Consider the following 13632-nt stretch of genomic DNA (forward strand, 5'->3'; position numbering starts at 1 on the left):
AAGAGTGATGTTATAAGTTTTATATGGGAGACTGTATTAAACGCCATTGATAAGTCAAGGAAAACTGCAGACACTAGTTGGGCGTTGTTGCATTGCATATTTATTTGGTTACTAAAATGGATGAGTGGAGTGGTAGTGCTATGGTTGGGGCGAAATCCATGTTGAGTTTCATCAAGAAGATTGTTGGAGAGGAGATTTGTGAGGGCCTGGGTTTGGATACATTTTTCCAGTATTTCAGCCAGTGGGGACAGTATAACTATAGGACGGTAGTTTGTTAGGTCAGTGGTGTTGCCCCCTTTGTGTATTGGTATAATGTAGGAGATTTTCCAGAGAAGTGGCACCTTTTGTTCTTAGATACTATACCATATTAAACAAATATTTTCTTTTCCCGTTTAATAACTAATTATTATAAAAATAAGTAACATAAAGAGTCAGTATCATCTGTTGTCTAAAAGTTCCTGAAAAAGTAAAAGCACATTAATAAAATTAGGTTGATAAACTCATATTTAGTGGGCAGCACAGAGGCACAGCAGGTAGTGTCTCCTCACAGCCACAGGTTCTCCGATTCAGTTCTCAGCTGGGGTGCCTTGTGTGGACTTTGAATGTCCTCTCTGTGTTTGTGTGGGTTTTCTTAAGGTGCTGTGATTTCCTCCCACAGTCCAAAGACTTGCAGTAGCTGGCTTGGGCACACTAAATTGGCCATGGTTGTGAATGTTCCTGCATGTGTGCATATGGTATAGAAGAATGTCTGTGGTATGGCTAGCCACCCAGTGGTGTGAACATTGGCCCTCAATGATTGTCACTGCTGATGAGACATCCAGACTCCATATGTAAAAATGGGAAAAAGGGGTTGTGGATGGATAAACTCGCATTTAATGTATAGGAATTCTACACTGTCCGGTAGAAATTTTGACATGTTCACTTTCAGATAAGTGGCAGTACAATTCTGTACAGGAAATAAGTAAGCAAATAAAAGACAAAGTAAATAATAGTGCTTGTTTCCAAAACACACCAATTCCAAAAGTTCTGCAGAAGGATGCTGTGGTGGACAGCAGGGGTAATAGAGCCCAAAACTGCATCATTGCCACCAAAATATGCCTGCAAGAGGGTGATTTGTATAACAGCTTTTGGCAAAAGTGCACTATTGCTTTTGGTTATAATTAACACCTGTCACACCCATATAAGCTGTACACTGTCAGCTGCAATGCTGGTTTATAATTGCTGACTCTCCAGGATTTCACCTACTACAGGCCAAGCTCAGTGCCTCCTACTGCCAGCTTACCTGCAGTAACTGAGGCTTAACTAAATTGTTTTTCATACACAAGGACACTCAGATTATTTCCCAGAAGAGGCTACCGATACCTGTAATAGTACCCTTTACTAGGAGGTCGCGGTGGTGCAGCGGTTAGTGTTGCTGCCTCACAGCAAGAGGTTCTTCTGTTCAATTCTCAGCTGGGGTGCCTTCTGTGCGGAGTCTGCATGTCCTCCCTGTGGTCATGTGGGTTTCCTCCGGGTGCTCCGGTTTCCTCCCACATCCCAAAGACATGCAGTAGGTGGATTGGACACACTAAATTGGCCCTAGGTGGGTGTGTGCCTTCTGTGGAAGGTTGGGCGCCGGGCTGGCAACTCGAAACTGTAAAACTCCACTGCCAGTCATGAGCGGATAGATGATCCGCTGTGATGACCCCTAACCGTGAAAAGCCAAAAGAAGAAGAAGAAGAAGAAGACTTGTAGTTAAGGTACATTGCCACCAGCCACACTGCTAATCTGATACCATGACCTGCTGATCATACGTTTAATGAAAAAGTCAATATTATGTTGTGGTAGTTGTTGGCAATAAAGTTAATTTCTTGAAAATATCTGGTAGCAACCGTTATATCACTGCTATGAAGATACCTTTTCTAATGAAATAATATCAGTCACAAGATTCTACGTATGAAAAAAATGAAACCCCTACTTTATATGGATCTGACTACAAATACAGAACAGTATTTAACTTGTACATAGAAATGAAAATTATTTGTTTTAATCTAGTGACAGAAAAAAACTGAGTCTGAAGTTATTTTCAGGTCTTAATGGTCGATTACCAAACCTCAAAATGAAAAACATAGTTCAATAAGCCTATAATCCAATAATCTTGATGGGGACACATGCCAGTTAAATTTTCTTCAAGTCCAAATAACCATTGAAGACAAAGGGAAAGAGAAAGTACAGCAGCACCTCTGATGCAGTATGCACCTCAGTAATTAGACAAGTTTCTAAAACAAGTAGAAGCTGTCTTTTCTTTTGAAACAAGACACACGGTGCCTAGACAGTATTGTTACTGATAATGACATTCATGCCAAGGAAGAACAGTGAGCACAGCGTTCATAGGTTCATAAGCAGTTAGGTACTAGGCTAACGGCCCAAGGCCTACGTTAGCCTAGCCATCAAGGTTCCCTGGCTTACACCACCCAAGAAAGTTATTTTCCTGTGCCACTGTTGAGCAGAGACACAGAAGTGATCCCTGTTGTATTTCCTATTTCCCATCCACTCATCAAGATTTTTCTTGAAGAGTGCTAATGAAGAACTGTTCCAGAGTATGGGAAGTCTCTGGGACAGGAATCTATCCTTCCACCATGTCCTGTTTATTGTGGTGACAAGGTTTAGGTCCCCAGAGCGTGTAGCTCGGAGGGATTGGGATTTCTTTAGGTGTAGCATGTCCAACAGCTCTAGGTTGGACATAGTTTTATATGTTATGCAGAGATCACCTCGGAGTAGGCGATATGCTACGGAGTAAAGCTGGAGTTTTTTGAGGAGGTCAGTGTAGGGCATTTGCTTGAGGCCAATAATCCTCTTTGTGAGGTACTTCTGTGGCCTTTCCAGCTGCTGCAGATGTATTGTGAGGTACATTCCAAAAGGGGCATTGTACTCTATAATGGGTCTAATGAGTGTCGAGTAGAGGGGAACAATGACATCTTTTTTCCTGGATGACAACCCTTTTATGATGAGGTGTGCCACGTAGAAGGACTTCTGACTACTGTGGCAATGTGACTATCAAAGGAGAGACTACTGTCCACCTGGGTCCCAAGGTCTGTTATTACACATTCGGTGTTAAGTAGATTGCTGCCTATGTGGTAGTTCATGGGTACAGAGTTTTTACCAAAGGGGATAACACTGCACTTTTTGGCATTGAGCTTGAGGCCTTGGCTCTGACACCAGGCATCTGTATCAGCGAGGCCCTTGTCCACATCATTTGGGGACTTGACTATGGCTCCTAGTTTGCAGTCATCTGCGAACTTCGTTAGCCAGAGGCCTACTATGTTAGCCTGTACTTCAGAGAAGTAGATACTAAACAGCAGAGGTCCTAGGACGGAACCCTGTGGTACTCCACTTGTCACTGCTTTGAGGTCAGATTTGGAGTCTACAACTTTTACAGTGTGGGTTCTGTCAGTGAGTCAGTTGGCAACCCATCTTGTGACGTAGGGATTTATACCTAGTTTAGTGAGTTTAGCTATAATTCCAGAATGGAATAAATTCTAATTCATAAATAAATCTGCATCATTTAAAGCAAACACTTCTGCATATCTAATAAATGTTCAACTATTTACATTTTTAAATGCAGGAGGACTGGTGTTATCTGACAGGCATAGTCAAAGACCCCACGAAGAACAGATAACATCTTATTTCAGCTGAATCACCTTTTTTCTTTCCTCTTGAACTTTTGATGCATAGAGTGAAAGATTTACTGACCATAACAACCACGTTTTAAGAAATAAAAGTACTCTGAGCTTTGCTTAGTACAGCTTTTCTACATTACTTGTTCCTACAGCATGGTTTACTAAAAGACAATAAGAAAGCTCCATTCTATCTTGGTGGCAGTGAAGTAGTCTGTTATAGCTACATCTACAGTGGTTTGACTGAAGACTAGTTGGCCCTTTTATTTACATAAGAGGCTACTTTCAGATCATATTTACCCATGCTTCTGTCTGCATTTTTAACATTTTATTAAGAGTTCTTTATCATCACTATTGTTGTAGTGCATATGAAACGTGAAACATTTTAATATCCTTCTTGTATTCATATCCTAAATGTGCATGCAGCATGAGTGAATCCCAGAAATAGAAATTGGGTGCTGGATCTTCAGACAGACATTCTTGGAAAAAAAAAAACAGGGATGAGAATGTGATAATTTGATTTAAGAATTTTGTATGTGATGAATGAAAGCTGGATGTCAGGAAATAAATGGACTGATGTAAGATGACATTCTTCAGTCTCATTAGTCAGTGGCTTAACAGGCAGCACACTTGCATTTGGTGCAGACGTATGTGTGTTCTATTCCCACACCATGTAGTTGAATTGCTGACACTGCAATACAGCTTAAGTGGGGTGCTGCACTCCTGCGGGTACCGTCCTTTGGATGTGGCATTAAACCGAGATGCCATCTGTTTGAGTTGGTGTTAGCTCAGTTTAATGTAAATTATCCCATATATGTTGAAAAGAGTAAGGGAAGTTCTCTTATGCACTGGCCAAATTTCTCCTAATATTATTTTATTAGAGTTTCTTAATCATCACTATTGTTGTAGTACATATGAAATGTGAATCATTTTAATATCATTCTTGTATTCATATCCTAAATTTGCATGAAGAAATTGTAGTTTATTGGTCGTTTGGGCAGTTTTCCATCTCTTTCAACTTGCTGGCTTAAAAGCCTGCTTTTGCCCTTGTTCCCCATCTTTCCTGTAACTACTCTAGTCCAAGTTCAGATCTGCTGTATCCAGGACTCTTTGTAAGCTTCTGAGCCTCCCAAGCCTTTCTGTGTTGGAGGGAAGCCTTCTAGCTTATCAGTGGGAGTGGTAAGCATTAGTTAGCCTATCTACCACAAAAGGAGTGATTCCTGGCCCAGAAATTGTAGCTATTGGCCGTTTGGGCAGTTTTTTCCATCTATTTCAACTTTCTGGTTTAAAAGCCGCACTTGCGCTTGTTTCCCACCTTTCCTGTAACTAGCTGAGTCCAGATACAAAGTTGCTGTATCCAGGACTGTTGGTAAGCTTCTGAGCCCCGTAAGCCTTTCTGTGTTGGAGGAAAGCCTTCTAGCTTATCAGTGGGAGTGGTAAGCACTAGGTAGCCTGTCTATCACAAGCGGAGTGGTTCTTGGCCCAGAAATTGTAGTTTATTGACCACTTGGACAGTTTGTCCATCTCTTTCGACTTTCTGGTTTAAAAGACCACATCTGCGCTTGTTTCCCATCTTTCCTGTAACTAACCTACTGGGAAGCACTAGAAAGCCTTAAACTGATACAAGCCTTCTAGCTTAGAAGAGAGACTTTGGAGTGATTATCAGTTTTCTGTACTTTCTTGCTGTACTTAACTGTTTTCCACCTAAACACCGATTTTCCAGCGTTTATTGTGATTTATAAGCTTGTTTGTTTCACATATTCTACTTATTTGACTGCCTGCACTTTTAAAAAGTCATTTTTTTGTTTAAATAATTTGTCTAACTGTTGTAGGCTACACACTAAAGTGCGATGGTCTTTTCTGATTGTTTGTAGTCATTTAAAGCTTTTTTAAGTATATTTTTTTTTACTGTTTTTGCCTTATCTTTTAAAAAAAAAAATGCCTTGTTTCCCGCCTTTCTAATTTAGTATAGTCCATTTTACTGGCTAGTGCTGAATTCAGGGCTGTGTTTCAAGTTTCTGAGTTGCCTATACCTTACTTGGATAGAAGGAAGTTTCTCTGTTCACCTATGAGAGAGGGGAGCTGTGAGCAGCTTATCTGTCCCTGGAAGAGTGGTTCTAGCCCAGAAGTTAGTAGTTTATTGGCTATTTTGGCTAATTTCTATCTCTTTCGTTTCCCTGTACGGTTTTGCACACTGAGCAGCGCCAGTTAGATTGGGTTAAATTATTCCTGGCTTCACTAAGTCTCCTCTTCAGTTTTTCCCTTGAAACTAGTCTAACTCTCAACCTAAGCACTCAAAAGCATCCTACAGCCCAGCACTTGCTTCGACCTAATAGCAAGCACTAATATATTCTGACACTTGATTGCTCAGCAGGGCATGGCTCTTTATTCACCCCTCGCCAACCAAGCAGCTCACCCTACTATTCAGGCATGACCAAAGGGCAATTTCAGGTGTACTCTCCAGTCCAGCTGGTGAATCTGGGTATCCTGAGGTGATGTTACAACTGCCTCATGTACACAGACAACCCTCTCTTCCTACCACAAAACACTAATATATGGGAGAGATGCAATTATACAGCCAAACTGGAGGCTAAGCGGTCTCCACCCAACACTGGAACAGACAGTCAAGAGAAGGTTAACACTTCCGCCACACCTCCAGCCACACATAGACCTACTAAACCAACACTGGCAAAAAATACACATAAATACACAAAATCGTACTCGGAGGCTCTAAATAAAAACCTGTAAAAGCATCAGAGACCTCCAAAGCAGGCACCCAAACAACTTGCACCTCCCGTCACAAACCAGACAACACAAAATTAGTGTGCCGCACAATCACAGCCCTTAAGGTGAAATAACATACCTAACACACTAGTAATAGGTGACTCTAACACACTAGTAATAGGTGACTCTATAGTCAGGCACACTGATGTCCCTCTCACTAGGATGGACAAGCAGAAGGTTACTGTTAGCGGCCTGTTGGGAGCCAGAATTCGCCACATAACACAAGCACTCAGGTCACTCCAGCACAAGTACAAATATGATTCCGTCATTGTTCATGTTGGTGTGAGTGATGAGACGTACCTCACTGGACTACATGAAAAGAGACATGGAAGAGCTCTCTGATCATGTAGCCTAGGCTGGTATGACCCTGACCCTGAGTAGCATCCTGCCCTCACCAAGAATGATACCTCAGGAAAAATAAAAAATGATCAATTTCAACAATTGGCTAAGCTTCTGGTGTCATTCAAAGGAGATCCAGTGTCGGTCAGCCTGGGACGACATGCTCGACAAGCCACGTTGCTTCGCAAAAGACGGCTTGCACCTGTCACCCCTCGGCTTTCAAATACTGGCCAAGGCTCTTGCTGCCCCCATAGTGCCTTTTTTAAGCAAGGCCCAAAAGTCAAACCCACCTCCGTAAACAGCACAGTTAACAAAAAACTGAGGGTTATGCTACTCAGTGCCAGGAATTTAAATCTCACTTCTCAGTATGGAGAACGTCGACATCTGTGCAGTAACTGAAACCTGGTTCAAGGCTCTAGAGAGCACCCCAGCACTACCGGGCTACAACTGATACCACACATTTCGGCCACAGAACATGGACCAAAACACAAAAGGAGGGGGTGTATCCATATTCATCAAGGATACCTACACCTCTGGGTTAGTGGGGCAGCATGATACCTCTGAGATCATCCATGTGCAATTAACATTGGGCAAATCTGCAATGCAAATTGTGGCCTGCTACAGATCACTCTCCATGACCCAGGGCCACCACTCCAATTTTCTGGAGACAGTGGAAAACATGAAGGTCCTACCGAACACCCTGATATTGGGTGATTTCAATTACCCTACTATTAACTGGGAAAACTACTCGAGTACAAACTCCCAGGCCCAGCGCTTCCTGGAATTCATCAACTCAAACGCCCTGGATCAGCTGGTAAACTCCCCTACCAGAGGTGAAAACATATTGGACCTGGTCATCACCAACATGGGCGACAGGTGTTCCACACCAGAGGTCAACCCGTCACTGGTTAGCTCAGGCCATAAACTAATCACTCTGGATGTCCACACCCCACCACCACCCCCAAATAAGGTAACCACAGTAAAAATCTTTTTTAAAGCAAACTTCACCTTACTTAAGACAGAGGCGGTAAGTTTCACAGCCCGCACGCTAAAGGATAACGCTGCCCAAGATGCAGAAACCTTTACAGATGCACTGTATGAGCACCTACAAGGATGCATGGATCGTGCCATCCCTAGCAAAACCAAGACTCGCTCCTCTAAGAGAAGGAAACCAGTCTGGTGGACCCCTGCCATAAACAGGCTATATAATAGAAGGAGGAAACTAGTTCAGAAAAAAAGCAAATCCCAAGAAGGAAAGGCATCCCTGATCAGTATCAGTAAGAAACTAAGGTCCTTCATAAAATCATCCAGGGCTAACTTTGAAAGAAAAATAGCCAAGGATTCAAAAGATAACCACAAAGCCTTCTTTAGCTATGCTAAGCATCTAAGTGGCAACTCACAGATATGCACTGAACTAGTGCAAAATAGCACAAAATCTACTGAACCTACTGATATTGCCAACATCCTGGCAGATAGATTCACTGCAAACTTCACTCCCCTCTCACCCCCAAAAGGGCCCACAACAATACCGGAAAAGTGTAGTGTCCCGGACATCACAGATGCACAGGTTAAAACAGCCCTTTCAAAAGCCAAAAACACAGCGTCTGTGGGGCCAGACGGTGTCCTAGGCCGCATCTTGCAGAAACTACAGAACGCTCTAACTCCCCACCTAAACACGCTGTTCAACCTCAGCCTGTCTACAGGCTACGTGCCCATAGAATGTTGCACAGCAACGTTTATTCCCTTCCACAAAGGAGGGGCCACAACTGACCCTGGTAACTTTCACCCCATAAGCCTGACTAGCCTGGTCTGCAAGGCTATGGAGCGCATCATCATGGAACTCATTAACAAAGACATTGGGAACCTCTAAACACTTGACCCGACCCAGTTCGGCTTTGTTAAGGGCAGATCATGCCTACTAAACCGGGTTGACTTTTTCAAGACAGTCACCAAGGCCATAGACGAGGGAAAGGTGGTTCACACAGCCTACCTTGACCTCGCCAAGGATTTCAACACCATTCCCCACTCAGGTATTACAGAAAAACTCACCAGCCTGAACATAAACCCCTACGTCACGAGATGGGTTGCCAGCTGGCTTACAGACATAACTCACATGGTAAGAATAGCGGGCTCCTGGTCCGACTCTAAACCAGTCACAAATGGTGTCCTACAAGGCTTGGTCCTGGGACTCCTACTGTTTGGCATATACTTCTCAGAAGTACAGGCAAACACAGGAGGACTATGGCTAACAAGTTTGCCGATGACTGCAAACTGGGAGCCATAATTGACTCTCTGGCCGACACGGACATTCCCCAAAAGGGCCGTATTGAGACGGACACCTGGTGTCAAAGTCATGGTCCCAAGCTAAATGACAAAAAATGCAGTCATCCTGTTTGGGAAAAACAAAACACCCATGAATTACCACATAGGTGGCAGCCCCCTTAATACAGAAGAGGCAATAAGAGATCTGGGGACCCAGGTAGATAGTAATCTCTCGTTTGACAATCATGTTGCCAAAGTAGTTAGGAAATCCTTCTATGTGGCCCATCGAATTACTAAAGGGTTCACAGCTAGATATAAAGAGGTTATAGTGCCCCTCTACTCGTCACTCATCAGACCCATCATAGAGTACAATGCCTCATTTGGGATGTACCTCACAAGACATTTCCAACAGCTGGAAAGACCACAAAAGTACCTCACCAAGAGGATTACTGGCATCAAACATATGTCCTACGCAGCCCGACTGAAAAAACTCCGGCTGTACTCAGTGGCATATCACTTACTCAGAGGTGATCTCTGCCTGACTTACAAAGCCATGTCCAACTCAGAATTGATGGACATGCTCCACCTAAAGAAATCCAAGTCACTGCGAGCCACGCGCTCTAGTGAGCTAAACCTCAGCACAACAATAAATAGAACATGCTGGAGGAATAGATTCCTGTCACAGAGATTCCCCATGCTTTGGAACAAAATTCCAGACTACATTAGGCAGAGCCCCTCACTCACACTCTTCAAGAGAAACCTTGACGAGTGGATGGGTAACAGAAAATACACCCCTGGGATCACTTCATTGGCTCTGCTTGACAGAGGATCAGTTAATTAATCAATGGGGCAGCAAAAGCCAACACACTCTGGCTAGGCTTATCAATGCCCTCGGGCAGATAGCCTAGTACCTACCTATGAAGCTAATCCACTGAATGCTTTAAAAATACATTCCTTTTGTTTGCCCATGTATCAACACTGTCAGTGCAAATTTAAAGCCGTTCTCCAGATAAGTGAATATTAATATCTGACATTTGTATTAATGTTATTTGCAGTGGATGGCATTTAGTTGTTAAATTGAAGGGGATATTTCCTCTTTGTTTCATATGTGCAACATTATCTTCTTTAAACTCTAATGCCCAGTAGCCTAGTTACAGGATGCAGTTTAGTAGTATTCCTCTTTATTAGAAAATGCTATTTTTTCTGTTATATTTCTTATGTAGCAGTATTGACTGCAGAAAACCAGACAGAGATTTTTGTCATTAATGATGTGTTAAAATGTAAGCATGAGTGCTTCTTGTTCACCATACATGACTTGAGAACATTGCTTTAGTTAAGCAAATTTCATAGTGCCCCACACTGTACAGGCAAAGACTGAGAAAATTAAACTGAGGCCTTCAAGTCGAAGCTCATTCATGGCTTCTAGCCCTCACCTTCAGTACTAGAAGATCTGAATTAAAAAAAGCCTAAACTGAGTTCCTACCAGTTGAATTTGAACTCTTCCTTGTCAGCAGTGCGACCAAATCAGCCTTTTGTTTATTGATTTTTCCTGTGTTAAAATAACACTTTGAGACTTTTCATTACTTCTTGGAACAGTGGGCTGGGTGGAGGTAAGTACCCTAATGACACATGATGTTTTGCAGAATATCTTGCAGTGATACATTTAGAGATAATGGCATTCATTTCCGCACATATACATAGTGATAAAGGTGTTAAAAATATTAAGTATGTTAATCACTTTTCTGTGTCTTAAAAGTACATTTGTTTTTAAACTGTATCATTTCATCAATATTTTTTGCTTTTATAGAGATGGTGGTAATACAAAACTTCACCCCAGCCTTTTCCTTTTATTGTTAATCCTCAGTAAGTTGTATCCTTCTCCAATGGATGGCACCCACTCTGCTCTAAGCTTGGCACCATTTATACCTTTTATTATAAGGTAAGACATGGTTTGTTTCAGTAAAAGTATATGCATACTGGAACTTCTTTCTGTTTGAGAAGGCCTTGTGTCAGGTTTTATAATATGGTTTATACTACAAATTAATCCGTTTAGGCATGTCTGCATTTGTACTGTATGTAATTCGTAGAATAGCTTTAATGCAGATAAATGCATGTTTGTAAAAAATCCTGGAATAACTTACATAATTTATGTGAAGGGTTAAGTGTTGGCTTTGGTTCTAGAATGTAGGTGCCTTTGTAGAGTTTGCTGTTTTATGAAGAAGTATGTGTTGCAGGGGCATGCATTATTGCCCTTCCATCCCAGTCAGACTTAATACACTCTTTAAGAATTTCTTTGACTTAAGGTCATGATGCTGAAAACTACAATGGTGCTAGTATATATAGAGTAATAGCCATGATAAATGCATCTTTGTGAACGTTTGTTTTGCAGTTCGTAAAATATCATAGTCCAGATTTAGCTCAGGGTTTCAGTTTGTGTGTAGAAAACTGTTAGTGGTTTACTGAGATCCTGTTTAACTCTCTCATAGTGTATATTATTGTAGATCAAGCTATATTTTATTTAGTACTAGCTGCAGTTTTTACTTTTTTTCCCAAACTTGAAAAGGTGAAAAAAGGGATGGGCCCATAAGTATGTAGTTTATCACTTGTTCCTTTTGCTGTGGTGCAACGTTTGTCTTGGTGAATTGCAGAACCATGTTACATATTTATTTTCTTCTTTGGAAATTGCTGTGTTTGCAAACATTTTCTGTTCAAACTGTTTTACAGCACTGGTGACACTGCTTTAATGAGCTCTTCAAATGTAAAATGGAAAGTTGTGTCATATTAGGGATATCCCCAGAAGTATCGGTTGTGTGCTGCTTGTTTAGTGCTGCACAGGGCACAGCTGTCATTTGTCTGTGGTACAGATTCTAAATAAAGCATTAGTGTCCTCCTCTGGAATTTTTAGTTGAGCAGTTGCATGATGGGTGGCAAGAGATTTTTAATTATTTTCAAGCAGTATACTTATATGTTTTCTTTTTTAACAATTACCATTCATCCAACATTTTATCAATTGCTGAAGTCCTGCGTTCCCTTAAATTTCACTCTTACTCCACCTGAACGTTATTCTACTTGTATTGTTCCCTCAAATTCCATTTATTTCTGTGTGATTTACTTCTTCCTTTTCCTAAAACTCCTACCTACAGTTATTTTATCTCCTTTAGAATATTCAGTACTTCAATTATGATTGCTTTAAATTTTGATTGCCGTTTTCTAGTATTTCCATTTTTTGACAGCAAATAGCATTAAACATAGTAAGGCCTTACTATGTGTCATGTAATTCAGATTCTGTATCTCAGCTCAAATGAATCATTTTCTAAGTTTCAGTCATTTGTTCATTCAACATTTCTGACAAAGTATTCCGCAGGGAATTTTTAAAAATCTGCCAACCTGTTACATTCCCACAAATATGTCCCCAGTTACTTCTCTCTTTCCCATCACAACTCCAGAAATTGCTATCAACCCAAAAAAAAGTCTGATTGAGGCATAAAAATACAAGTGTACACACCTTCATGCAAAAATCCTAAATCTTCTGGACTTTGTTGCATACTGTTATTCTTTGCTGTAATTTTTGTACTTGGCTTGAGCTTGACATGGGCTCACATTTATCAGTGTTCTACTCCAGTTAGCAAATAACAATAGATAGATAGTGGATGAATGGGTAAGGCATTCCTGAAAAGGGTAGTAGATTCAAAACCATCAGCAGACTTCAATAATTCAGTGGACAGACAAGGAAATTCCATATAACTGGTGAGGATAAAAGAAAAATCATTGGTGTAATTTGGATCTGTCCTTCCTTAGATCACTTTTGCAGTTTTCCAAACTGTATAGTTATCTCGTCTGGACATTTGGCTGGGGTACCAAACCCAGAACCTTCCAGTTAGCCATACGTCCTATGTATGCTCGTGCTTGTAAGACTACATAAGTGGACATACAAGTGGAAATTTTCACACTATCTCACCTCCTGCCCAAATGCGGGTCTCACACCGGTTGGCCTGTTCTTTGCATGGTTATGGGTAGCTTTGGCCTTGACTGATTCAGAAAAGGACCCCGTAGAGGAGCCTTCTTCTATTTTTTCAGTTGTGTTGTTTGTTGCTCTGTTAGATGTCAGCCAAGAGGGGGAAATGCGATTGTGGTAGGCAGATCCTTTACAAGGATTTTCACTCCCAGTGCCATTTCTGTTTAGGTGCAGAGCTTGACTACAAACATTGTACAATCTGTCAGTCCTTTGGTCCAGAGACCCTAAGAACTTGACTTTAGTCTCTTAATGCCTGCTTGGAAACTCAATCCCTTAAGCACCTCACCCAGTCAGAGATGGTAGACCCTTTAACCCCTGACACGTTCAAAAGAAAAACCTTAACTGGCCTAGGCCTGATGTTATGACTACCCAGTCAGACTCAGATGTACCCCTAAGATAGGCACCATTTGACACATCGGAGTTGGGAAAGATTCCTCACTTTTATCTTGGGGACAAGTATTACTAGTACAGGGTATTTCCTTTTGCCATTCCCATACCAGGGGTGTTTAAATGTCTGTCTGTAGTCAGCACTATGCCTGAGTGTTGTAATCTGTTGATGTTGTAATATAGAACGTG

The 13632-nt window shown here is 41.5% G+C and overlaps 1 protein-coding gene across 1 annotated transcript in view; it reads left to right on the forward strand.

The window, feature by feature from the left end:
* The window catches only part of THADA (THADA armadillo repeat containing), a 3943996-nt gene that overhangs the window by 1561243 nt on the left and 2369121 nt on the right, over window positions 1-13632 (forward strand). The window contains exon 28 of the mRNA XM_044073699.1: window positions 10849-10980. Coding sequence (XP_043929634.1) covers window positions 10849-10980 — 132 coding nt within the window. The remainder of the gene's footprint in view (window positions 1-10848; window positions 10981-13632) is intronic.

The sequence above is a fragment of the Protopterus annectens genome, chromosome 6.part0, assembly GCF_019279795.1.
Source record: "Protopterus annectens isolate FY-2018-M chromosome 6.part0, PAN1.0, whole genome shotgun sequence".
NCBI lineage: Eukaryota > Metazoa > Chordata > Ceratodontiformes > Protopteridae > Protopterus > Protopterus annectens.